Below are 27,348 nucleotides of genomic sequence, written 5' to 3' on the forward strand. Positions count from 1 at the left end.
TTTTTAAGTTAATGAAGACGACCGGTATAATGGGTGTACTAAATAAATTGCCAATAAATACTGGTAGCAATACACAAAAGGATTTAACATTTTTTTTTATCAAGAACGTATTTGCAGTTCAAAAAGACACTCACTACCATTTACAAAAGTTCACAGAATAAAAATATGAGCTCAGCTCAAGAAAAAATCTTCAATGTATGAAGAAAAAGAAGATTTATCTTATAAATGGGGTGGATTGTAGACTTCAATTGTAGGCGGTTTTCAAATGTAAGTACTTTTTATGACACTCCGCACCCTTTTAGATTTACAAAAATTAAATCCCCCCCCCTTCAAATAGCGACATCCAAATTAGAATACATATCAAAATTCACCAAATTAAAACAATTTGAGTACATGTAATGTGTATTTTTAAATAAATAGTTAACGAGTTATAAACAACTGAAATTTCTAATGTTATATGAGAGTAATCGTTTGTTTCAATATATTTGAAGATATAATGAATCTTTCTCAATAATTCTAATTTTATATCAAAATAATAAACAAAAGACATGATTTTTTAAATATAAAAGTATGTCTTATGAATTAAAAAATAGTTAAAAAAATAAATTAAAATTTTTCAATAGAAACACACAAAAATTTTGAAGCCCACAAAAGGAGCAAGACCCAAACATCACTGTTCAAAATCTTATAGTTTTCCATCCAATAGTTTTTTAGGGTCTGCAGTAAAAATCAAAACCTTTCTGAACAATTGATTTTCATTTTATTGGGGGGAGGAGCATCTAAACCTTACAAAAGGATTCTTTGGCATGAATAAAAAAAATTGACTAAAATGGGGCGGAAAACCAAGCACGTCTTTCAATGCGTGCATGAACGTGAAGATGAGGAGGAGGGGAGATCAATGTGTGCAACAGATTCTATTCCATTTGAATTTCAGGAGAAATTTTGTTCAGGACAAATGGGAGCCGAATTGCTGACCGGATTTGTGAAATCTTTAATTAATGAAAAAGCACAGGAGCAAAATTCTGCACAAAGGAGGCATTTACATATTGTTAAATATATGAATGGATAAAATACAAAAGCAACTCCTGGTGGGTGGATAATGCAGTGTGTCACAAGATTTTGATAAAATCTTTTTTTTTTAATCAAGCAAAAGTTCAGTAATTTAATTGTTCTTTTTTAATCCTCTTTCTCGTAATAAAGTAAAGTATTGGTTGGAGACAAGCTACACTAATAAAGGAAAAATAAGTATCAGCTATTAATTTTCAGCAACTACAAACATTTTTTTTTTAATTTAATATTTAAACTTAAGTTTAAGCAGTTCATCTTAAATGCTATTGCTTCAGAATATTATTTATTTGTAATTAAATTTACAAGTAAAAGCATACACATCAAATTCTTATTTAGTTGGATTTCATTGCTCCTTCAAACTTAAAAGAGCAAAGATACTGTATTAATGACTGAAATGGAAACTTGGAAGGAGGGAAAGTATTAATTGAATAGCATATTTGCTATATTCGGATATGCTGAAACAGCCCTAAAGTTGTTGGGTTTTTTTCTAGTACATTTCAACTGATTTGTCTAAAATTTTATATTGAGATTTTTCATTATTCAAAATCGCTTTAAAAACAACAAAATTGGTGGTGGCCAATAGAAAATTTGAAGTTTATGCCAATATATTAAATGGTTCTTACGTGAATGCAGTCTGTATATTTTTAAAAGAGGGCCTACTTCCAAGCTGAATAAAATGTTTTCTGATATTTAGTTTTTATAGATTACGAACAATATGATGTGTCTGGATATTTCTGACTGACTGACAGTACGTAATAAACAGTATGTAGGTATGGTAATTTGATACTTGAAAACAGTTTGCTCATGGAACAAGAAGTTATACAAAAATTTAATTGAAACTAAATCAACCTATATCCCCAGTGAACCAGCAGGTCACCAATGACGGCTAGCATTTAATATAGTAATACAGAAAATAGTCTTCCCATTTTACAAGACCTGCACTGATATACTATAGCTCCTCAATCTAAGAAAAGAAAGTGGACGATGATTTAAAACATTAAAAAAATGCTTTTAAATTTAACACTAAAATTATCCTAATAATTAAAAATAGAATGCAGAAATAGTTTGGAGGCTATAGAAATACAAACCAAATAATAAGAGTTTCGTGAAATTTTGTTCATGAATACTCTGAAGTAGGAAAGGTTTTAGCGAAGGTTTTGCAAATGTTAATTACATAGATATCTTTTTATTAATTAAAAACTATGCTTCCATGCAGAGAAAAGTTTTTTTTTTAACTTAAGTGTTGCAATTCCAAGTGAATGAAAATATTATATATAACTCAAATTATTTCATTTATTAGCTTCTCCAAAATACCACATTCTCTAAACATTTTTAATAACCTGTAGAAAAAAATTAACTTTCAGATTTTTAAAAAGTCATTTGATACAACCTGTAATTTTTCGAGAAGTTACGAGGTGTAGATGTAACATATATTCTCATTTTAAGTACAAATAAACATGCAGATGATAAAAGGATTATCCATACATTATATATTTCATTTTAATATTTATTTAATTAACTTTGTATTACATTATACATTTACAGAAAAGCTTGGCACCAGGTTCACCACAATTAGATCTAAAAATATTTTCATTATTGAAAAACGCTGAATATATCAGCTAGTCTATACTTATAATAAAGCTCAATGTGTGTGTGTGTGTGTGTGTGTGTGTGTGTGTGTGTGTGTGTGTGTGTGTTGGCGCTCTACAGGCCAGACCGTTTGACATACAGCTACCAAATTTGGTACATGTATACCTTGGAGGTTGGGAATGTGCACCTGGGGTTTCTTTTTTCGAATTTTTAATTAGAATTTTAATTATTAATTAAAAACTAACTTTCCCGCCAAAAAAATCTTCCATTTTCCCCACCGCCAACTTTTCCGCCAAAAAAATCTTCCATTATCCCCAGCGCCAAACGAGAAAGGCTTCAGTTTTTTTTTCTCCCAACAGTAATGAGGCTAGGGTTAAAATTTTTCGGCGGATTATTTCAATCGGTTCTGTTTATTTTCTTAATGTTTGATGCATTTAAAATTAAACATTGTTAATGAATCAATCTTTCAGATTCATTCTGAAGTACTTTTGAATTAAAATAAAACAGAATAAAGGAAATTAAAAATTTCTAATCCGCATAGCGTTACCCCAACTGGCGTAGAAAAAAAATCACGTATTTGCGTTACGTAACCGGCGAAGAAAATTCACGCATGCGCATTCTGTTCTGATTGTTGCCATGACAACGTTATCAATGGATGATTTAAATTATTTTTGGGTTAGTTGCATGCTTTTGTAAGTAAATTGTACTTATGTTAGTTATATATATTTTGTATATGCTTATAGTTTTAAGTACATCGTTTTTTAAGTAGTTTTTTTAAAACCTGTTTTCAACCGTTTATTTTAAACGATTCGTTTTATTTTCTTAGTGTTTGATGCATTTAAATTTAAGCATTGTTAATGAATCGATCTGCTCATAATGAATCTAAGAAAATTTTGTTGACCAACTCTTGAGATATTACATAAATTTAAAAAGATATTCTTTAGTGCCCATAAAGTTTAAACGCTGAGTGACTCTATTTTCAGTAATCAGATTATAAAAAAATGCTTTGTTTCAGTAAAAAATATTATTATATTAATTGAAGATAAATTCTTTCCACTTTAATTTAAAGCATAAATTCTACGGGTGCTAACAGAAAATGAGAGAGATACATATTACGTTATGACTGAAAGCCTTTATAATATTATGAATGAATTATATGATAATCAAAATTTGAAGTTTTAAAATATTTTGATGAAAAAGCTATTAAAGTAGAAATTGCATAAAATATTTAATTATTAAAATTTTAACGAACATTAAGATTGGCGAACCGGCTGGTCGCCAAAGGCGGCTAGTTTGGAATAAATTGATACATTTCTCATTTTTCATAAAAATTGGATTTTTAGCTTAGCAGCAAAGGAAAGTATGTATATACAAATATGCAGTTTTATTGCTTAAGCAACTGTTAACTTAAGTGTCAGAAGATCTGACATTAATTTGTATATGATTGTGAAATAGAAGATAAACTCAAGAAGACTGATATGATGCGAGGATTAATTTAATAAACAGAACATTTTTTATAATTAATTTTACTAATAAATTTAAAAATAACTTTTACAGAAATAGAATTCTCACAATATGATATGTTCAACCGGACATGATGAAATTTTGAATTTAATTTACTTTTGCTGACTGAAAGTTTAATATAGAATATTTCACCTGATACATAAATTTTATCATATATTTATAATATATTACAATTATTTTACATATAAATAATATAAATACATATAAATATTTCATATAAATAATGTGAGCTGCCGTCATGCGATTTAGCTGAAAATTTTATGAAAACAGCTCACATACTAATAATGAATGCAAACATTTTAAAAACGGATGTTTTTTAGATTTTAACTGTTTTCTTTTTAAGAATTTTTAACAAGTGGTAAAGAAAACCATGCAATAATTTTATTTGAATTTTGTTAAGATAAAATTACACATTCATATTAATTTATTTTAGCCATATAAATGTTTTTTTTTAATGAAATAAGAAATAATAAATAAATTTCATAAGAAACTGCCAGTTTTCTTTATCTAAAAACACCTGCAGCTATAAATTTGTTTTTCAGAAATAAGATACGACTAATTAAATATGTAATTTTAAATTACCAAATCTGATTATATTAACCATTTGAATTATATATCATATAAAACATATTTTTTCATAAAAAATTTAACTTTTTTTTATTTTTAACAGCTTATTAATGTTAGTTCTTCCCTATGTTTGTTATTAATAGCATATGATCATTTATATTTTGGAATCATATTTGGTATATGATGTATATTTCATGTAAATGAAATATTTAGATGGTTGTTATAATTAGAAATAAGTATTTCTGCATTTCATAAGATGGCAATTTTACTTAGTTTCAACATAAAAAAGATTGCAGCAATTAATTCGTATTAATTAATTTGTAATGTAGATGAAACATGTATTTTATAACTAGCTATGCAATATGAAATAATAGTTATTTCATTTTTCTTTCAATGGAGCTGATTTGCGCTGACTGACGAATTTCTTATCTCATAAACAATTTAAGAGGGAAATGTTGCTTTCGGAAAGAAAGAAAATCTTTCTTAAATTATTATTATGAACGCAAAATTTTCTAAATATTTATTTTCAAAAATAAAACAAAAAAGTTTTTGAATATCTTAATATAAAAATTATGATTAAACATTCATAAAATATATTGATTGGCATCAAGGAAATAATAACAAATTTGTTTCTGTTTTTCTTTTCTCTCTTTTAAAATAAAAAAACCCAACTTTGCATCAAAGCTTATCCATAACATAAATACTTGGAAAGAAATCTCATTGCGCAAAATAGGGTTTCTGCATCATTAAGATCTCAAGAAGGTTTGCTTATATTTAAATTTTGACATAAAAGCAGCAAGATTTTCTCTACTCCCCCCCCCCCCTTTATAAATATTAAATAAAATCTTGAAAGAAATTTCCTCCTTCCTTAATTAAGAAATAGTGTTTTGTTTCAGATTTAAAATGCATTAAAATATCAATGCATTTCAAAGTTGAATTTGAGAAGAAATTCATTTCCAATAAAACTTTTTAAAAAATTAATTTTTTTTTTCCTCTGTAGTGCCATAATATTTTATGGTAAATAAATAATAAATCCTTAATGAGAATATTATGAAGAGATATAAAAATCCATTCTTATATATTTTATATAACAGTGCTAATATTTCATTCTGTTTTTTTAATACTTATGGTGCAGTAATCTAAATGAATCCGATTTTAAAGAAAAGAGGATTCACAACTAGTTACATATAAGTGCTGATGGATTATTTATAATTCCAATTGAAAAAATAACTATTTATTAACTTTCAAAGGAAATAAAGTGAAGCAAAAAACAGCGATACTGTGCAATATACTTGTACTGCTTACAATATCACTTACAAACATCACTTAATAAATTTTCGCAATCACCTGAGACTTTTATTTTTTTTTATGTATTACAAAAAGTTAAAAAGAGTTAATAGACAAAAATTTCATTCAGAATTCTTGATGTAAATATTATAATGCTTTAAAACTGACGAATTTTCCATGAATTACGAGATACAAAAATTGGTGAAATAGAACATTTGAACATATTATGCCAAATTTGATTTGTACTTACTACTTGCATAGTAAATGTTTAATAAGAAAAAAAAATTTCCAAACTTTGATCAAAATTTTGATCTAGCAAAAAACTAATTTTCTTTCTTTTCATTTTTTCCTCAGAATGATACTAATGGAAACAAAAAAGATACGAAAGGTTTAATAGAAAATACTAAACTTTTTACATCAGTAAAATAATTTTGAAAGTTATTTGGAAAATGCGATAGCTGATATATTTAAATATGAAATTTGTTACAATTAAATTCTTATTTCAATGATAAAGGTTGGACAAGAGGATGAATCTTTGAAAGTAAAGCATGAAACTGATTAATTTTATAAATTTTAATGCTGTTTAATAAAAAAATTTTTTAAAAAATTATGTATTTTTAGTGATTTATTGTCACATGGGTTAAAATAACTATAAATAGAAATTTCATCAAAATCAAATTTTATATGTAGTATCATTAATGTATTATTATATTCAGGATATTTTTAGGATATTCCAGAATTTTCTGCTTTTTCTAACATATAAGTTTGTCTGAAACAACCTAGCATTCAATGAATGTCATGTTGAAAATTTGCAGAAATACATCTACAGTAGAGTATATGATAGCAAAGAGACATTTGTAAGAATGTCCTTGTAAAAGTGTAATGATAAATTAATGAGATCATCAGCAAATTTGAAATAATAAATGAAAATTTGGAAAAAGCATTTTTTTTATATGAGATAAATTTTTAAAATTCCATTTAAGTGTGTGTTATATAGCAGGAAATAACTGTTGAAAGTTTAAAATAGATATTTTCATTATTTTTTGAAAATTCAACTCTGTTGGGAATAAAAACCAAGGTAATTGAAAAATGGCTACAACTATGTTATGTCAGTAGAAATCCGAGAAAAGAGAGGGAAAAAAACCGATCCTAAAAAAAATTCCTACAATTTCCAGTGTTGTCGTAATAAATATTTCAAAAATTTGTGAAAACTAATTTAAAAAAGAAAAATTCGTATAATTTAGTGATTGATTCTTAAGAAACTTAAAAAACTAAGGATTGTGAGTGTAATAATAATAGTAAAATGAATACAGGCTTGATAATTGAAATAAAATGTTAAATTAATTTTCACTGCTTCATTAAATTCACTGCTTTTTAAAATTTAATTTTGGATTTATGCTGGACTGTATTCTGTACATGATTAATGCCCACAAATAAGCAGGAGATTTTTGAACAAAATATAAATCAAACAAATCATATCTAAATATAGGAAAAATATTCTAATATAGACACTTTAATTTCTTCTAGATAGGATTCTTTGAATTAGGAAACAATTAAAAAAAATGTTTAAAGAATCCATGCAAAATATTTAGATGAAGATTAGTAAAATCAATTTTCAAGGTTGCTTAGTTGATGCAAGCATGCACTTGTTATCACTCCAAATAGCATTAATTTTGGTTTATATTCTATTTCACCTTGGTTTTATAGAAAAATGTGGTAAATATGAAAATATTTCATTTGGGACATTCAATTTATACATTTACCCTTTTTGGCATTCATAATTTAAAAAAGACGTACCTGATTAATTCTGAATTTACAATTCTATCAAAATGATTCTAACAATAGATTGTGTTGATGAATTGAAATGCCAAAAATGATTCAAAACAGATAGAAAGATATTACGGCAAAATCTTTAATGAAACAAAACTATATATAAATAAAAACAAACAAGTGAACAATACATTACTTTTTACAAAAGTGCTTTGCTTTATTTCATGGCAAAATTTAGATAACTTAGGTGCTTAAATATAAAATAAATAACAAAAATTGCTGTGGTCGAAATAAAATTAATATTGCTTAATAACTCACTAAAAATTGATTCTAGCCATTTGAAATTTTCAAAAAAATTTGTGAAAAATTCCTGAATTTTGAGTTCAAAATTGAAAGTCCCCACTGCTATTAATTGTAGGAACGCCCTTAAATGATATTCTAAAGCTTTCATATAAATGTCTTTATTCTAAAAGCTTGAATATACTTTAAAGTTTGTCAAAAAATAATCAAGGTATATCCTCTTCTATAAAATGACAAAGGCATAAATAGGTGAGGTTTCATCAATAAGGTGCAAAATTTTTACCTTTCAGCACAAAAGATTTAATCTCTAGAAAACAGAATATAGGAGACACAGATTTTGAAAATTAATGCGTTCAAAAAAAATTTATTTACATGAAATATTACTATTAAATTTTGCAGAAAAAGTGTAAATTTGAAACATAATTTTAATGCATTAATATTTTTAAATGTTTTTCTACATTTTTATATAATATTATTAATGAAAAGACAACTTGTAATATTTTTAAAAATGTCAAAATAAAGAAATATATATAATAATCAATTTAATTATAGAAAAATCTTAAAAGTTTTAGTTTGAAAAATTAAAACCTCTAAAATATTTTTCCTCTTTCCATGATGGGGTAGTTTTTTGAAAAATGGATTTGGATTATGTTTTAGTTTGGAACTACATATTGCGAAAACCAGAAAAAATCGGGGAGTGAAGAGTGGAGGGGGGAAAGTAGCCAGTCAATAAGATAACCAGATTGATAAGAAGAACATTCTCCCCACAGTAGTGATTGGCACCCCACAGCTGGGAAGGAAGGGGAGTGAAAATATCTGCTTTTTTTAACTCCCTCTTGCACGAGGCTGTTATTTTTTTTAAGTAATCTTTTGTCAAATAGAGATAAATTTTAGAGAAGCCATACTCAGAATAATTAACTGCCCAGAAAGTTAAAATTAAACAGTTTATGGTAAAAAATATTTACTAGATTCAGCTTATAGGTGAACTTTTTGAAGAATTCTCTTCCTCAACTTTTTCAGTATTTCAAAATGTAATCATCTTTATTAGGTGAAGGAAAAAAAAAAAAAATATAGATAAGCTTCTATTCCCATGATAAAACTTATTTTTCAAATTTGGACGCAATATCAGAAATTAAATGAGAGGGAAAGGTATAAATTCATCAATCTTTCAGCATATTTTTAGTGCAACTAGTTTTTTTCCAGGATAAAAAATATACTGTAGTTTATTATCTTCTGTAATGAATCTCTTCAGAATCAGTTAATGTAAATGATAAAGAAAATGCAATACATTCTTTTAAAATAAAAATTCTTAAGATTTCATTGTTTTTCGATACTGAATTACAAAATGATTTTTTAAAGAAATTGTACACTCCAAATTCAAAAGTTCAATGTATTTTAATGAAATATTTCTTTAATTTACCAAAAAATAATCCCCTTATCAAAAATGTACTTTCTCTGATGAATGATAGTTATGCAAAGTGTAACTATTCAAAAACAAGAAATTACCAAAGATTCTATTAATCACCATATTTATAGGATTGTGTGAAAAGTTCCATAGGATTATACAGATTTCACGATCCTTTGGAATTTTTTCCAAGGAATCGTGAAATAATCTGCGTAATTTGATGTACCTTTGAAAGAAATAAAAGCAATACAAGAGAATCAGGCATCGGGTTTTTCGACTAGGTAAAAAAAAAATTCTCACCATGCGTATAAAACTTGCCAAATTTCAACCACCTTCGATGGCTACAAGAAGTAGCACAAGGTGCTAATTTTGAAATTGTTGCCATCAGATGGCCATTAACTTAAAAAAAAAAAAAAAAAAAAAGGGCAATATGGCAGCCAAACAAGAGACATATAATGCAAAATTATTAATAATGAAAATTATGTCATTGATGGTAATAAAAAATTGAAAAAATGTTGGAATAAATCTAGTTATCTTAAAACTGACAAAAAATAGACAAGAAAAAGTTAATATAAAATTTAACAGAAATTAAAAGAAATGGAAATACAGAATAACTGCTTAATACAGAAAAAATAAAACACTAACCTCCTTTCTCCTAGTATTCATTCTTTGAAAAACTCATTTAGTCACAAAATTTTATTATTAATAGGAATTTCATTAAAAATCTATTTTTTACTTATCTCCCTTCACCCAAATTATAGACATACTCTCTTTGCTGCACTTAAACCAACTACCCTTTCAATCCGATAGTGTAATATAGTAAGCATTCTTTCCTTCACATATTCAAACTAGCACGAAATTCAGCTGTGGCTTACAAAGCAAAGCAAGAAGATACAATAGAAGAATTTAAGATAAATTCCTCCAGAAAGTAAGGAAAAACAGAATTACCTTTAGCATTAGCCAAGGATGTAAAAATGATAGATACTCTAAACCTGAAGCTATTAGTTAGGTGAAATAACCGACGAATGAAAACTAACCACTGCAATAAGTATAAATTCAGAATTTTTCGCTTTTAGGGTTATTAGGAAGCGCAAAAAGAAAGTTGCCAAATATGGTAATTTATCACCAACAAAAAGTTACAGCTTGACATGAATGTCTGCCATATACCCAATACTCATGTATGGCTGAAATAAATATACAATTAAACATTTTAAAAAAATAATAAACTGTAAATAATCTTTTATATCCTGTTTTCTTTTCTTTTTTTTGATATTTTTTAGTCATCTTATTTTTTATTAGGTTTTACAACATCATCCTTGTATCGAAAATATTTCCGGTTTGAAAGTCAGGAAATGTGGTCACTAACTGGAGATAAATTGAAATATATACATGAAAAGTTAATATTCAATTGATCAAAAAAATCATGCAATTGAAATACATTTTATCTTTTAACTCCTGCCTCTTTTAAATTAATTTATCTTTGCCTTAATTTTTATTCTCAGTTGTTTTTTTCCCAAAGTATTTTATTTCCACATAGTAACAAGGTTCAGAAATTGAGATGTAGAACACTTCAAAAATAAAAATTGTTTGCTAGTTCATACTGCTTAGTAATACTTTTCTCGCAAATGCATGTATCATTGGGCCATAAAGAATATGTTGCTATTATTGATTGCAATACCGGTATACCGAATACCGATATTTTGAGCCATTTGTACAATTTTGTAATACCGGTATTCACAAGTTTAAATACCGGTTTTTCGGTATTTACTAGAAATTTTTAAAATTGTCTCCACTATATGTTCAGGTATCGCGAATATAGCAATATAGTATACGTTTTTGTTTTTATGTCTCCCTAACGGGCGAAATTAATTAGCTAATTAATGGCTTAATTAATTGCTTAAATCTAAATTAGCGAAACATGGATTATCCCTGAAAGAAGATATTGTATCCATAACGACTGATGGAGCAACAATTATGAAAAAAGTTGGAAAGGTGATTGGTGCAAATCAGCAGTTGTACTATGCACATGGAATTCAATTAGGAGTAATAGATGTATTATACCAAAAATATAAAGAACAGAAGAATCCAAATATTGTGGATATAGAAACTTCGGATTCCAACTTTGAAAAGAGTAAGAGTGATATTGACAATGAAAATAATGACAATGTAATTGTTGAAGAAGATATTGCTAATGAGGATGAAATATTAACCTATCAAGAATAGCTTCCTATAATTTATAAAGTTCGAAAAATTATTAAAATATTTAAACGTTCCCCTATAAAAAGGATATATTACTAAAATACATACTAATTGAAAATAAAACAGAATATATGTTAATATTAGTTTCTAAAACACGTTGGAACAGTTTACTCCTAATGATGGAACGATTTTTGAAACTGAGAAATCCAATCCAAAAAGCAATAATTTATTTAAACCGATAAATTAATTTTTCAGATAGTGAATTCAACTTAATATTCAGAACTATATCAGCTCTACTTCCAATAAAACTGACTATTGAGGCATTATGTCGGAGAGATTCTAATTTATTAACAGCTAATGCAACAATAAATTTCATGTTGCAGTCACTGAAAGAACAGCACACATTAGTATCTGAAGAATTTTATATTACATTGAAAAATCGCACAGAAAAAAGGCATACCGAAATAGAAAATGTCTTATGGTATTTACATAATTCTAATGATTTTAAAAATGAAAATGAAAAGAAAATATCCAATTCAAATCTGATTAAGTTTAGAGTAAATTTTCTTAAAATTTTTTATCCACAAACCTATCCACATTCAGAAGAATTCGGTTCAATTATCGAAGATTATGATGTCACTAATGTCGATAGTGAAAAGGAATTGGCACTTGAACAAAAATTAGAATTGGCGATAAATAAAAAAAATTTCAATGAACCAAAGTACAATACAGAAATCAGCCATATCCAAAATCATCCAACAAGAAACCGATTTATTTGAAGATGAGGGATTTAGAGGTAAATACTTGGAAAAAGTATATCGCGCATTGCTAACAGTACAACCAACTAGCGTAGATGCCGAAAGAGCGTTTTCAACAGCTGGCAATTTTTACACAAAATTACTTTTCAGGCTTAATGACAGTACAATGGATGCATTATGTTTTTTTTTAGATCACATTTCAAAAATTTGCAATAGTACCACAAACTGAATAGTGATATTGACACTTTTTTTGCGATTTAAATAAATAAGATGTTTCTTTACTTTTTGGTAATTATATACTGTTATAATTTATAAGTTACAAATTATTTTTGTGATATTTACACTCTCTAACAAAACTGGCAAATAAAAAAAAAGAAACACCTGTGTTTTCTTTCTTTTCCCAAAATTTCTAATACCGGTATTAAGATTTAAAAAATACCGAATACCGGTATTGAAATTTTGGTCCGGTATTGCAATCCCTAGTTGCTATACATGACTTATCATACTTAGTTATCCATTTAGGATATATTACCAAAAACAGCCATGTGGTGATTAGCAATTGGTTTGTCAATGCAAAAGGTAAAAATTGACATGTTGATCATCCATGACTAAAGAAAAAACCTTATGACATATCGTAATATAAAATACATTTTTAAAAAAATTTGAACTCATTAGCTGATTACTTTAAAAAAATGTTTAAATGGTAAAAAAATTTAATATAACTTATTAATAATCTTATTAAAACAGTGAATTATTGTAAACATAAAGCATGAAAAATCTATAGAATAAATTAGCATTTGGAAATATAACTCAATTTATATACTGTAGACATTCACATATCAATGTCAAAAGCATTATAAAATGAAAAGATTACATCAAGAGAATAATCCAACCAACTTAATTCTAAAATAATTGATTTTTTAATAATTTAAATAGTATAACTTTTATTAATTTTAAATAATATAATTTCTAATTGAGATAAGATTGTTACATCGAATGAAACAATCCGATGTATCGTAATGAAATTTTTTTACGCAATACCGCAATTTTTTAAGGATCATGAAACATACCTCCTGCTTTTCAATAATATCCTCCTTGGTATAATCACCTACAATTCCTATATGGATACATCTAGACTTTGGGACGTTCATTTTTCTATAGTTGGTATTCAACTCATATCATGCACCGGAATGACAACTAAGATATTGAGGAACTTAATACCTGAAATTATTTTACAGTTAATGACGAAGTTCGAAATATGACAAAAGCAAATGAACAGAGAAGCAAGTAATGGAGAAAGCACTGTTTAGCATATATGTGCAATAAAACAATAAACAGTATATATTAAGTACAGGAGGAAACAAAATATACTAATGATCAAGTAAACAAAAAATATTGCGTCAATACTCGAAGTAAATTTCAATGATTTTAAAATAATAAATTAACAAAGGCTTCATCTGTTTATCCAAACTTGAGTGCGCAAATTTGAATAAAATTGGAGATACTTTTAAAGTGCCTTACCTTTTCAAAAAGTAATGATTCTCAGCCAGCCATGAGTATTACAGTTTACTCTGCGGAATGAACAGAATCACAACAGAATAATGTTGTTTTATGATGCCAACTCTGAAAACTAAAAGAAAATATTCGACGTTGATTTTAACGAATGGAACATTTATAATGGACCTTATGAACCGTTTGAGTTCGAGGCTACTCTCTTTCTCTTTAACATACATATATCTAAGCAGATGCATAATCCACGATTTTTTTTAATAATAAATATTTTTACTATTTTTACTTTTAAATATTTGTTCCAAATATCCGTTGTTTCAATCACACTTTTAATTAAAAATTATTTATTATTATATATAAATACATTAATTGTAATTAATACTTTATTGACTAATTTAAGTAGCGAGTGATTGACTTAATTTATCTATTTGAACTTACTTTTTAATTTTTGTTTCATGAAAACTACGTATTTAATTTATTTATTGAAATTAAGTATTTTCTGTAAAAGTTAAAGTTAAAAAAAAATGTCGATTCTTTAAAATTTTATTTAATTCTATATTCTGCCAAAAGTTGGCGCATTGCGGAATGAAAGCCATTTGAAGGTGACGTCACAGGAAATTAGAAATCATCTTTACGGGATAGTGATATTGTCAAGTGCAAAGTCGCTGATATTGGAAAGTCAAGGTCGCCAATACCATTCACAATTACAAACAGTTCACTGTGAATAATTCCAGTTTCAATTAGAGATGCATAATCCACGATTTTTTGAATAACAAATAATTTTGCTATTGTTATTTTTAAATATGCGTTCCAAATATCTGTTATTTCAATCATATTATTAATTAAAAAATATTAATTATTATTAAATATAAAATTTATTAATTGAAATTAATACTTAATTTACTATTTTAAGTAACGTGTGATTGAATTAATTTATCTATTTCAGCTTACTTTTTAATTCTTTTTTCAAAACTATTAATTTAATTTATTTATTGGAGTAAACCATTTGCGGAAAAGTTCAATTAAAAAAAGTCATTTCTTTAAAATTTTCACTTTAGTTCTATATTCTGCCAATAAATGGCGCCTGCAGAATGAAAGGAATGTATGCCATTAGATAGTCATGTCACAGGATCACAATGTCACAACGATCTTCATGGGATTGCGCATTCTCAAATGCGAATATCGGAAAGTCAGGCGGAAAGGTCACCATAGCGGAACGGTGACTTCACAATTATGAACCCTTTCCTGTGATAGATCCACTTTCAGTTAGAGATGACGAATATTTTACGAGTGGTTATTACGTAACCAATATCAAAAAGTCGCAAATACCAGTGATCAATACTTTTTAAAGAGGGGTGTGATTCAAATCCTTGATTAGGGATGACGAATATTTTCAGAGCGGTTATTACATAACCAATATCAAAAAGTCACAAATACAAGTGATCAATACTTTTCAAAGAGGGGTGTGATTCAAATCCTTGATAGAATCTTACTGATGATATTTCGATTACAGGTTTTCGATCACGATACAAAGTAACAATCGATACGATATCACTGAAATTTGCCGGAGCGGTGACTTTACTGGAAAGTAACAATCGATACGATCTGTCCAATGAAAGCTCTCGAAAGAAATCTGTGATTGGATTGAAAAGTGAACGGACCGGTTATTGGAATTATCGTATCGTATCATTGAATTGCATATCACTGAAATTTATTGGAGCGGTGATTTCACTGGAAAGTGCGAAAACACCTCTCCATTTCATGGGAGTGACCTTGACTTTCCGATATTCGCATTTGGCAATGCACTATTAAGATGTACCATAAAGATCATTTTTAATTTCTTGTGATATGACTTTGATTGCATACATTCTGTTTACTGCTAGTGCCATCTACCGGTAGAATGGAGAACTAAAGTAAACATTTTAAAGAAATCACATATATATTTAATTCAAATTTTTCAGAAAATGGTTTACTCCAATAAAGAAATTAAATAAATAGTTTTGAAAAAAATCAAATTTAAGAAGCAAGTTGAAATAGATAAATTAATTCGATCACACGTTAAATTAGTAAATTAAGTATTAATTACAATTAATAAATTTTATATTTAATACTAATTAAAAAATTTTAATGGGATCAATTCATGTGACGTAAAAGTCACATGTCATGAACTTCTGCTCATGGCATTTCAGTTTCATCCGCACCGCTTTCGTCGATTAGTCTGCCATAAACGTTCTCCGCCAAGTATGAAACGTATTTTTTGTTTACATTTGATGTTATAATTTTTGAGTCATTTTCCTTCCTCTTATTATGTGTTAAAAGAGGAAATACTGGTGTGCTGATGTATTCATACTTTAATGCGAAACACAAGAGTGACTGTCATGATAAAATGTTTTCTTATTTTCCTTTCAACAATCCTAACTTGGGTTGATAGCTTTGGTATAGATTTTTTCAAGTCTTCGAAGTCGGTGATATGCTCCTATCATTTTGAAGAATTCATTCAGTATGTGTCCATTTACTAAATATAGCTGTTCCAGTAATTTGTTAGAAAAACTCTTCGAAGAAAAAGAAATCGATAAATGATTTGCCGTTAAAAATAATCAATCAAAATAGTGAGTGCATTTCTAATTTACTTTATTCACATTTGATGAAATTTCTGATAATTTTGAATATGCTTAGAAGGTTTTTAAATGTTTCCATGAATATTACATTACATTTTTCTACAAAATCTTATCTAAATTTAATTAATGTAAGTAAACAAACTCCTATTGCAAAAATAACAACTGCTATAATGCTAAACTTAGGTGGAAGATACTAGTGGATATTACTAATTTTCAAATTACATTTGCAGATTTATGATTGATTCAAAGTGAATTTATATCAAACAACTTTTCTATTGTTAAAAATGAAATGTCAATAGTTTATTGTATTTAAACTGAAATTGACTGTTATCATAATATCATGTTATACCATTGTGCACCTCAGTGATTTCTGTTTTAATAAATACAGGTCTTTTCATTGAAAATCAATTTCCATATCAGCATTTATTATATAATTTTTATTCGCAGCCACTTCACTTTTGTTTCACTTTTATTTCCAATCACTTCACTCACTGCACGTTTCACTTTTTTTTTTTTTTCTATTTCTTTAACATATCAATTTTGAATTACAAAATTCTGTAAAAGCATAACAGTGTTTCTTTCAACTACTCTTTATATCATATTTAACTCACTCTCTCTTTCATATATATATCATGACCTTATTCTTGTTTATTAAATTTACTGTATTGTATGTTTTTGTTTATTTCATGATATTCATTCAATGTAATTTTAGCATTTAAAAAGAATTTCATAAATGTTCTGCTTTAAAAGTATATTGTTCAACATTATGTTTTTATTGGTGATAAAAAAAAACTGTTGTTTAGTATCTAGAATGTTTCTAATGAATAAAATTGATTTCATCATTTACATTGACATTCTTGTCATACTGTGTTTATATTATTTCTAAGTGTCTAGAAAAATAAATGTTGATAAATAGTAAATAGTTTTTCTTTTAGTTTTTTTGAATTAGTGAGTACATTGAAACATCCATTTGATCATATTTTTTCAAATAATTATGACATATATATATATATATATATATATATATATATATATATATATATATATATATATATATATATATATATATATATATATATTGTAATGTGTAAATAAAAATTATGAAAGCGTGATTTTGTTTGTTTTCCTTTTAATGATTTCTACAAATTAAAATGAAATTATTTATTCATAAGTTGCATAGATTTAAAAAAAGGTATCTATATCTTTTATATTTCATAATTTGAAATTGTAAACATAATTTATTCAATATATACTAATTTGAGTTTCATGTCCTTTCCTCTGAGCAAACGGAAAACATCAGTCTTAATATTTATAAAAGTAATTACATAAGAAAAAATGTAATAATTTTATTAGTAAGCTTTAAAATATTAACTTATCTAAGAATAATAACTATTTTTAAAAAGAACTAACTGGGGGAACTATATTCATAAGATTCAACATTCAATAATATTTAAATAATATATAAAAAAAGAACATATGTAATTTTTCTAAAACACTGCCATAGTCATTTGTCAAAATGTATCCTTCGGGTAAAAAGGGGGGGGGGAGGATATAGGAAAGGAAAGAATAAAGCGGCACCAAACGAATTAAAAAGCGATGTTAATTAATTATGCAAAAACAATAATTCCATTGAAAATACAAATTAAAATATTAATATAAGAAATAAAATTATATAACTAAGGGAATTTGGAGAAAATAATTCAAAATAATAACTTTAAAAAAAATCAGAAGTTTTTAATAATTGATCAGCTAGCGTAATATTTACTAAACAATGGTTTCATCAACGTTATCGGCAGACATCACGACATGCGCAGAACGGTTGAAAATTAAACAGAAGCGGTTTGTTTGGTACCTGACACGTGACTGTAAATTGATCCCATTAATAATATGAGACTTCACTGGAAAGTGTGAATTCATCACTCCACTTCATGGGAGTGACCTTGATTTTCCGACATTTGCATTTGACGATCCACTATTCCATAAAGATCATTTTTAATTGCTTGTGACATGGCTTTGATTGCATAAATTCTGTTTACTGCTGGCGCCATCTTTTGGTAGAATATAGAACTAAAGTAAACATTTTAAAGTAATGACATTAATTTTTAATTCAACTTTCTTAGAAAATGTTTTACTCCAATAAATAAATTAAATAAATAGTTTTAAAAAATATCAAACTTAAAAGTAATTTGAAATAAATAAATTAATTCAATCATACGTTACTTAAATTAGTAAATTAAGTATTAATTACAATTAATAAATTTTATATTTAATACTAATTAATAATTTTAATTAATAGCATGATTGAAATAACAGATATTTGGAACAAATATTTAAAAATAACAAAAGCAAAATTATTTGTTATTCAAAAAATCTTGGATTATGCATCTCTAGTCAATACGGGGGGGTTGTTCCTTTGTGGTTGTAGGTTGGAGGAAATCCATAACTCTTTTTATTCCTTTTCCACTTACAATATATCTGCCTATTGCAGACTTTAATATTTTACATTAATATCGTACATAAAGTGGAAATCGCTTGATTCCTTCGATGACTTGTTGGCGCATTAACCTAAGAAGGATCGATTAATTTTTAAGAATTATGAATATAATGTTTTTATTTTTTTTATTTTTTAATACCCAGTATAAAAATATCAATGGAATGGAACTTGAGATTCATTTTACTTGAATTTGTGCTTGGTGATTTTAATAATTCTGTATCACTTCTGCTGTTTTTGATAACGAAGCATTATCTGGTGTTTATCATTAGGTTCCACGTAATACACAAAAAAGAGGTCATATACTCCTTTTTTGTTCCATATATTTTGAAAATAAATTAAAAAATGTTGTCGTGTAAATATTTCTCATACAAAATGCATACTTTTATGGATGTGATTTCATAGAACGTTGTAAAAGAAACTATTTATTTCTTCTATACAATTAGAAAGAATCATTAGATGAATATATTATTCTAAGCATAGCTAATTTTATATACATTTTATTCTATATTCTTAAAATTATATTTTGAAAAAAATATAATTTTCTTTATAATGTCTGTTTTAAATTTAATTTTTAAAGTTGGATGATGTAATATATTTACGCATTGCTCTGAAATGCGATTCTTTTAGAATGGAATTTCTCCATTGTTTAACATCTGCTACATTGTTTACTACTTTTAGATTTCACAGATGGGGCAAAGATATTGTTTTCCCTTTCTGCAGATTTTCCGCTGAGTAGGAATGCTACTTAATCCCCGCCCATCCCAAAGCAGTGTCAGGATACTAGTTGCTTATTGCGTCGAGTTTTCACTTTCTGAGAAGATAGATACCTCTTTTTTTCTGAGAAAAATTGAAATTGCCTAGTAGTTTCAAAACACAGCAAATCTGTATGGAAATTGGAAATCGTTTTTCAATTGTTCCATATACCACTGCATAAAATGTACATAAAAAAACAAGTTTTAATTTTTGCTTTGATATGGGTCTAGTTGTTACAAATTAAATAAGTTCGATCCTTTGAATTTTTTAAAAATGTTTAAACTTATGAAAGCATTTTATTGCATTGAATTGTAAAATTATTCCTGGAAATTAGGTAGAAAAATTTAATTCCTGAAACAAAAACAAATATATTTGTATAATTTTTATATGGAATAGATTTATTTCTTGTTCTGCTGTTAAAATATTTGTATCTGTTTTTTTATGTGTACATTTTTAAAGATAGTAGAACTGATTTGATTTCATAGTATCGAAAAAACAGTATTGTTAAAATATTTTATAACTAATTATGAATTAAAATTTTAATTATTAACTGCTGGTTTTTCGTTAATTTTTATTAAACCACATTTCCTCATAATATTCACAAAAATGCTGCGAATAATATGTTTGCTTCTTGTAACCTTCAGAAAAATAAGATATTTACTCCATTTAAAATTCTTCATTTTTTTTTCATTAATAGTCTTATTCTACTACACTATTCTGAAGTTCACCATTAAAGGCCTTAGGGTTTGAACTTTTAACCAAATTTCTATATGGGTTAAATTTACTGCTTCATTGCCATTAAATGAAAGCATATATTTTTTTGTGTTCATAAAAATAAGGAAGTGACTAATTTGATTTTGCAATTTAAAAAATAACTAAGTAAGAATCTTATATGACGTACAACTGCATTAAAATTCAAAATTATAACAAACTTGCCATTGTACCCATATTTACTTGCTTTCCTTGCACTTACTTCTTCTATATGTAAGAGAAAGTAAAACAAATTTACGTCATACATTTTTTTATATTAAATTTTTTATGAGGTTTTAAGACCCCCAACTGATGAAAAGATTTCAGATAAATGACATTTTGAATCTGAAATTTGGAGCAAATATAAAATGATTGCTTGAAACTGATAACATACAACTGGCCATTGATGAAATATTCAGTTTCTAGGTTAATACTGGTTGTTAAGAGCTTAAGTTTTACTTTAATAGATTAAAAATCTCAAGAAGAGGTAAACTTAAGACACTTTTTTGTCAGATAATTGACCTTTGATTTAATACTGTATGTAAAATCACATGCAAACTTCTTAATATAAACTGCTATTGGAAATAGAATTTCGCAATTACAAATTCAGATAATCTATAAACCACAGTGAAGGATCTTCCACAGTTTAAAAAGCAACATGATAGTTGAAAAATACCTACGCCTATTTAAATAAGCACATATTTTGGAAATATTTCTGATTGTTCTTATATATTTGTTTTTGTAAAAATATTTGTGACTTCCGGCAAGTTTTAAGATTCACGTTCATACTGCTGCACTTTTAGAACATTATTGTTCAAATTTTCAATGTGCAGACCAAATTTCCAAAGCCAGTGCCTTAATTTTCAGCCAAAGTTCTGCAAAAAAAAAAAAAAAAAAAAGAAAAAAAAGTCTGATGTTTATATACTACGGCCGAAAATTCTGTATTCAGAAAAAGAAAAACTAACCAAAAATGTGAATTAGTATATATTAAAAAGTATGACTTTGATGTTTATATGACAGAGATTAAGTGCAAGAAGTTCGAAGTTTTCTCAAATATTAAAAAATGTACGCATAAAAAAGTGTAATTTATATATATATGAAATAAAACGTATTAAATAAAATTAAAAGAATTTCATTTTTGGAGAATCGATGTCTTCTTAAATGACATAGAAAAAATTAATCATGCACAATCTTCAAAACATGTCAGTTTTTCTGTAAGAATTAAGATTTAAAATGTGAAAGCTTTAGAAAAGTATTATTTCAAATGAAATTTTATCCAGATACTGTAAAGTATCTCCCTACTACTAATACTTTAAAGTAAGGAATTCCCCTCTGTTTTGCGAAGTGTGTTGAATTTGAAACAACGCTTCTTTCAAAATGCCGACTCATTGAAATCGGTTTGCTTGGGCAAAAAGATTACGGAAATTCAGCGGATATTTTGTGCCTGGGAGGTCAGTCCTTTATTCGTCATCTTCTCTTTACTCGGCCCTTTAGCACTTTTTATAACTCGACTTCTGGGAATAAACACTATCTGAAAAAAAGAATCAATATCTTTCATTCAAATAGGCAATTATTAAACATGTATTCTCTACACCACTCTTTCTGATGTTTGCAGTTTTATTTTGTTTTCGGCTCCTTACATCTTCTCAAATTTTTGTTTTAAATAAAAAATTGTAATCAGAATAATTTTATTTTATTGTTCACCATATTTTGAATTGATATTTTTTTTAAGAATCTCTTTTGAAAACTACTGCCGAATATATTTGATTCAATGATGTAAATTACTAGATGGCTAGTCTAGTAATTTACATTTAACAAAACTTTTAAAATTTTTGCTTATTTTTTAACTGTTGGTTAACCATGGTCTCCATCAATAACAAATTCTCAGAATGAAATATCCTTCAGCATCTATAATAGTTGAAGATTAGACTTGGAACTGAAGCAAAAGTTTATCAATGCCTCTAAAAATTTGCAAAGTATAGGAGACTAAATAAGAAACCACTTTTTTTAAAAAATTTTTTAGATTACTTTCAAATCTCAAAAACTGTGGAACTCCCCAACAGATATCTTAACACAGATATTTAGTTCATTATCTAAACAATAGTGCAAGTAAAGCATATACATAATTTCAATCAGTTACTTTAAACTGAATTCCAATTGTTGTTAATTGTTTTAGTCAATTGTGTGGAAAATTAAAAAAGTATCTATCAAATGAGGCAAGGTAATTTTTATTATTCTTACTGGAGAATTGAAACTCTGTAAAGTCAGATAAATTAATAAAACTTGCTGTGATTACCATATTTTGATTAGAAAAGCGTGTTAAATAGTACGGTACTATTATTCTTATAATTATACCTAATCAAACTTAAATGCATGTAAAAACATTGAATAATTTGCAAAGAAAATCCAGAAAAAAAATTAGTTAGATTTTTGTTTTGCATAACATTCCTTTCGGAGCAATTATAGTGCTTTATTTTCGATGTATGATGCAGCAACATTATATACAACGTGTGCAGTAAATTAGGGATTTGGAAAAAGTGGAAAATGACTTTTAGGAAACTGAGTTTTAAAAGAGAATTTTTTCATATTTCAGAATTTTAAAAATTATGTTTTTTCCCTTAATTTCATTAGAGAATTGTGTTGCATTTAAATTCATTAGAGAATTGCTTTAAATTTTAAAGTATTGAATTCGAAGCATTTCATTTAATTAATAAAAATTAATAAAGTTAATTGATAACAAATAATAAACTATTTGTAATTCTCTTCAAATAATACCCATTCTTTCTGGTGAACACCATTTTATTTTCGGACACATTTTATGTGCCTCTTCAAGTAGACTGATACAGATTAGGACACCACTCACAATTGGATGCCACGTCTAGGTCACAGAATCGTTCTTACACATTCTCAACGTTCAGATATAAAAAATATAGATGTTGTATTCGTTCAGATAGATGGTGTATCTGTTGAGTACAAAGTTTTGTTAATTCAACAAAACTTTGTACTCAACAGATACACCATCTATCGGCGTGAAGCTGTAACACTATTTATAAGTCCTAATTATTGTTAATAGAAACAGAGATACAAAAATAGAAAATATCCAAAATAATTTTTATCATTTTGAAACTTTGTGAGTGACAAGTTAAAAAGCAAAAAAAAAAAAAAAAAAAAAAAAAGTATATTTTTAGAGGTTTCAAATTTTCAAAACCAAGGGATTTCAACAGCTTTAAATCGATTTTGAGAATAATAACTTTAAACTAGATGTTAAAAAATTTATGTTTAAAAATAATCACCTCGTTATTAGATTAATAATATCGAATAATCATTTTAGGAATTGTAGAAAATAAATAAATTTAAAAAAAACTCTTATCTCTTAAGAGAGACTACTCAAACTGTTATTCAGAGATTTCATTAAAAAAATCATGAAAAATATCAACAATATTAAAATTTTTATGGAAAGAAAAGGTAGAGGCCACAAAATCCATGGCCATACAAAACTGATTTCCTTTACTTGTTTTAGAGTAGCAGTGTTCATTAGAAGAAATTCCATATTGAGAAGATATTAGTGAATTTTTAGGCGAATTTTTCCCCCTTCTCTTTTTTCGAAGCAAAATTCTTAATATAAAATTTCAGATAATTTGACAATTGCCTCAGTAATTATGCTTCAAGTATACAGTTTATTAAATCGGTGTGAAAGTGTCTCATTTTAAATCATTACATTATAAATTTTATTTTTGTTATGAAATATTTTTAAGGCATTTTTATCGGCTGTACATTTAGAATATAAGATTTCAAAGCATTCCGTTTGCACAAAATAATTTCCAAATATGAATTTAACGTAGCAAGCATAAAAGAATTTCAACGTCATTGTTTTGTTTTAATCTCTTATAATTTTCATTAATTAATAAGCAAAATTCTATTGCTACTTTCTTCCTTGCGGTGTTCTATAAAAGAAATTTCATTTTTTTTTCCCCATTTCAGATTCATTTTGAATTTCTTCATGAACAGTATGAAGTAACATAAATAATTCATATGCTTGAAAATTCATATTTATGTTGAAGCTTATAAACGAAACCAAAAATGATACAACGCGCATATTTTATTGCAACAACAGAGCCTTTACTCATCTTACCGGTCTGAGGCAATTTCAGGTTTTCAACAGATGTTCTCTGTTGGATTTCGAGTCTCTTGACGTGATTGATATGCCATTTCGTCAACAAATTCTGTCGGAATTCGGACGGATTGAACTCGGGAGGAAACGTTCACCTGACCAGATAAAACTTTTTTCAGTAAAAAATAAATAAATAAATAATAAAAAAACATGATATTTTGTGCTTTTTGTTATGATTGCCATCAGGAATGTTTTAACTTATTTTGTGCTTAAAAGATATATAAAAAAGATTTTTAGCTTTTATTAGTTAAAAAAATGAAAAAAACTCTTTTTTTATTAATCATTTATTGACACTGACTAAATCGGATATTTGAGGGGTAGAAATATTTTAGATGATATTCTTTTTCTGTTATTAAATTAAATCATATTAAATTAAATTATTGACTGATTTATTATTTTTGTTTGAATAATAGTTTTCAAACAATTTTATATTTTTGTATGAATAATAGTTTTTTATATTTTTGTATGAATAATAGTTTTCAGTTTTTAGTAATCCGTAGTTATTCAAAATTGGTAGTAGTTTTTTTCAAAATTATGTTTGTTTCGGCCTTAGATAGTTAAGATGAGCTACACGCGTGAAATTTTCTGGATTTTTTCAAAAATAACTAAACAAAATAGTTAATTAAATCAGTCCCGATAGTAAGGCACGTGAAACATAATTCCAATAAAGGTCTTTATTCCCCCATAAATAACCAAAATATTATTGCTCTATTAATAATTAAAACATAACAATTAATTAAATAATTATACCGAATTTCATGACGTTAGAGCTTTATGCGTTCGTCTAAACTAGTTTCAATTAATTTCAATCTTTCCCTTAAATTTACACATTATAATTGCTATTAAAAATTATGATATGGAGGTGTTCGTGATCACTTCGTCACACAGTGGAATTCCGAAGCATCATGACGTTGCTGTTGCCGTTGACGTAGTAATTTGTGTAGAAAAAACAAACATAGACAATATTAACGTATTTAACTCGCAGGATTTCTTAAACTTTCTTAATACTATACAAGAACCAAATCTGGGAATTACTTATATTATTTAACTTATATTTTAAATTAGGGTAATTTTATATGATATGTGAAACATATAAGAGTATCTAATAGGATGAGCTAGATTTTTATACTCTTAATGAAAAAGATATACCATAGATAGTGTCATTTTTATGAATACAACTATAACACTATAAAATTATATGTTCGACACGGGGAAAAAACACATTTTTTTAAAAAAAAATTATGTACATGCAATGTCATTTATGGGGATCTCAGTTGGATTATCTTGTTAAAGTGTAAGATATACAAACATAAGAGGTGATAATCTTTAAAAGCTTTTATGATTTTGATGAACAGTATTTTGAAAGTGTCGATTTATTTTGAATTTTTAAATTATTAATGTTGTTATATGTAATTATAAAATTTATATTAGTAAAATAATGTAAATTTTTTTGATTCCTAAAAGTATATAGTTTTGAGAGACACAAACACTGCATTTAGCTATGTCCTACACAATACCGATCTGCTAGACATTTTCTATGGAACATGTTTTTACAATCTACATTTAAAAAAAATGCAGCACTTATTTTAATATATAAGAATGTTAATTTGAAGGTATTTTAGCTTTGCTAATAAATATTTTATAATTAATGGAATTTTATTATTTTTAATATACTTTATGTTCGTTTCTCTTATTGAAAAATACAATTCCAATAAAAATAATATGTTGACATTACATCTAGAATATGCATGACTGGCAATCTAAAGGCGGGTTGCAACTCTTTTTCAGCAATTCATCTTTTTTTTTTTTTTTTTTTTTTTTTCTCTTCTTCCAGAAATTTCGATTCGATTTTCTGAAAAATCTTCAGTTTATTTATATGCTAAGACTCAGTAAAAATTATTATTATTATTATTATTATTTTGCAAATTTATGAAATTATATTTTCGAGTCTAATGATTTCATTTCTCTTTTATATACCTCTAGAACACTTTGTAGAATGGTGTGTGTGTGGGGGGGAGAGGGGGGAGAGTAGAAGAAATTTTATTTAAATTGGTAATTTATTTAACTTTATTTAAATTAAATATATTTTAAAGAAAATCAGTTTATTGCAAAAAGAATAAATAAATATTTTTAATGCGAACATAATAATTTTTTCATGTTAAATCCCGAAATTCATTAAATTTTAATAAACGAAGCATTTTTTCTTTTCCTCATTGCCAACTATTATAGTGATGATATGTAAACAAAAATATTGATATATACGTTATGGCAGCATTCAGATTTTCAGTTATACATTTAATTTGCATTCGGATGGATTTCTGTACATCAGACAAGATGTTTCTAAAAATCTTTGAAGAGAAATTTATCATTGGCAATTTATTTAAAATATCACTTTTATTTTTAAAAGAGCTAGAAAATAAGCCATGAATCTGTTAAAAAAAATTGGGAAATCCTTCAGAGCAGCGGAATTTGCATGCTAATCGAGAATAGAAAATTTAACTTTGCGAATATCAAATCGTTTCAATTATTGAAAAATATTAAATGTATGATAGTAATTTTAGCGTTTATATCCATTTAAGGATCTC

General features: G+C 26.6%; 1 protein-coding gene across 1 annotated transcript in view; it reads right to left on the reverse strand.

Moving 5' to 3' along the window:
• LOC129959990 (ubiquitin carboxyl-terminal hydrolase 33-like) overlaps positions 1-14,117 on the reverse strand; it is a 93,180-nt gene extending 79,063 nt beyond the window's left edge. The window contains exons 1-2 of the mRNA XM_056072954.1: positions 13,990-14,117; positions 13,539-13,689 (exon numbers count right to left, since the gene is read on the reverse strand). Coding sequence (XP_055928929.1) covers positions 13,539-13,619 — 81 coding nt within the window. The 5' untranslated portion in view covers positions 13,620-13,689; positions 13,990-14,117. The remainder of the gene's footprint in view (positions 1-13,538; positions 13,690-13,989) is intronic.
• Between the last annotated feature and the right edge of the window lie 13,231 nt (positions 14,118-27,348).

This window comes from Argiope bruennichi, chromosome X2 (genome assembly GCF_947563725.1).
Source record: "Argiope bruennichi chromosome X2, qqArgBrue1.1, whole genome shotgun sequence".
NCBI lineage: Eukaryota > Metazoa > Arthropoda > Arachnida > Araneae > Araneidae > Argiope > Argiope bruennichi.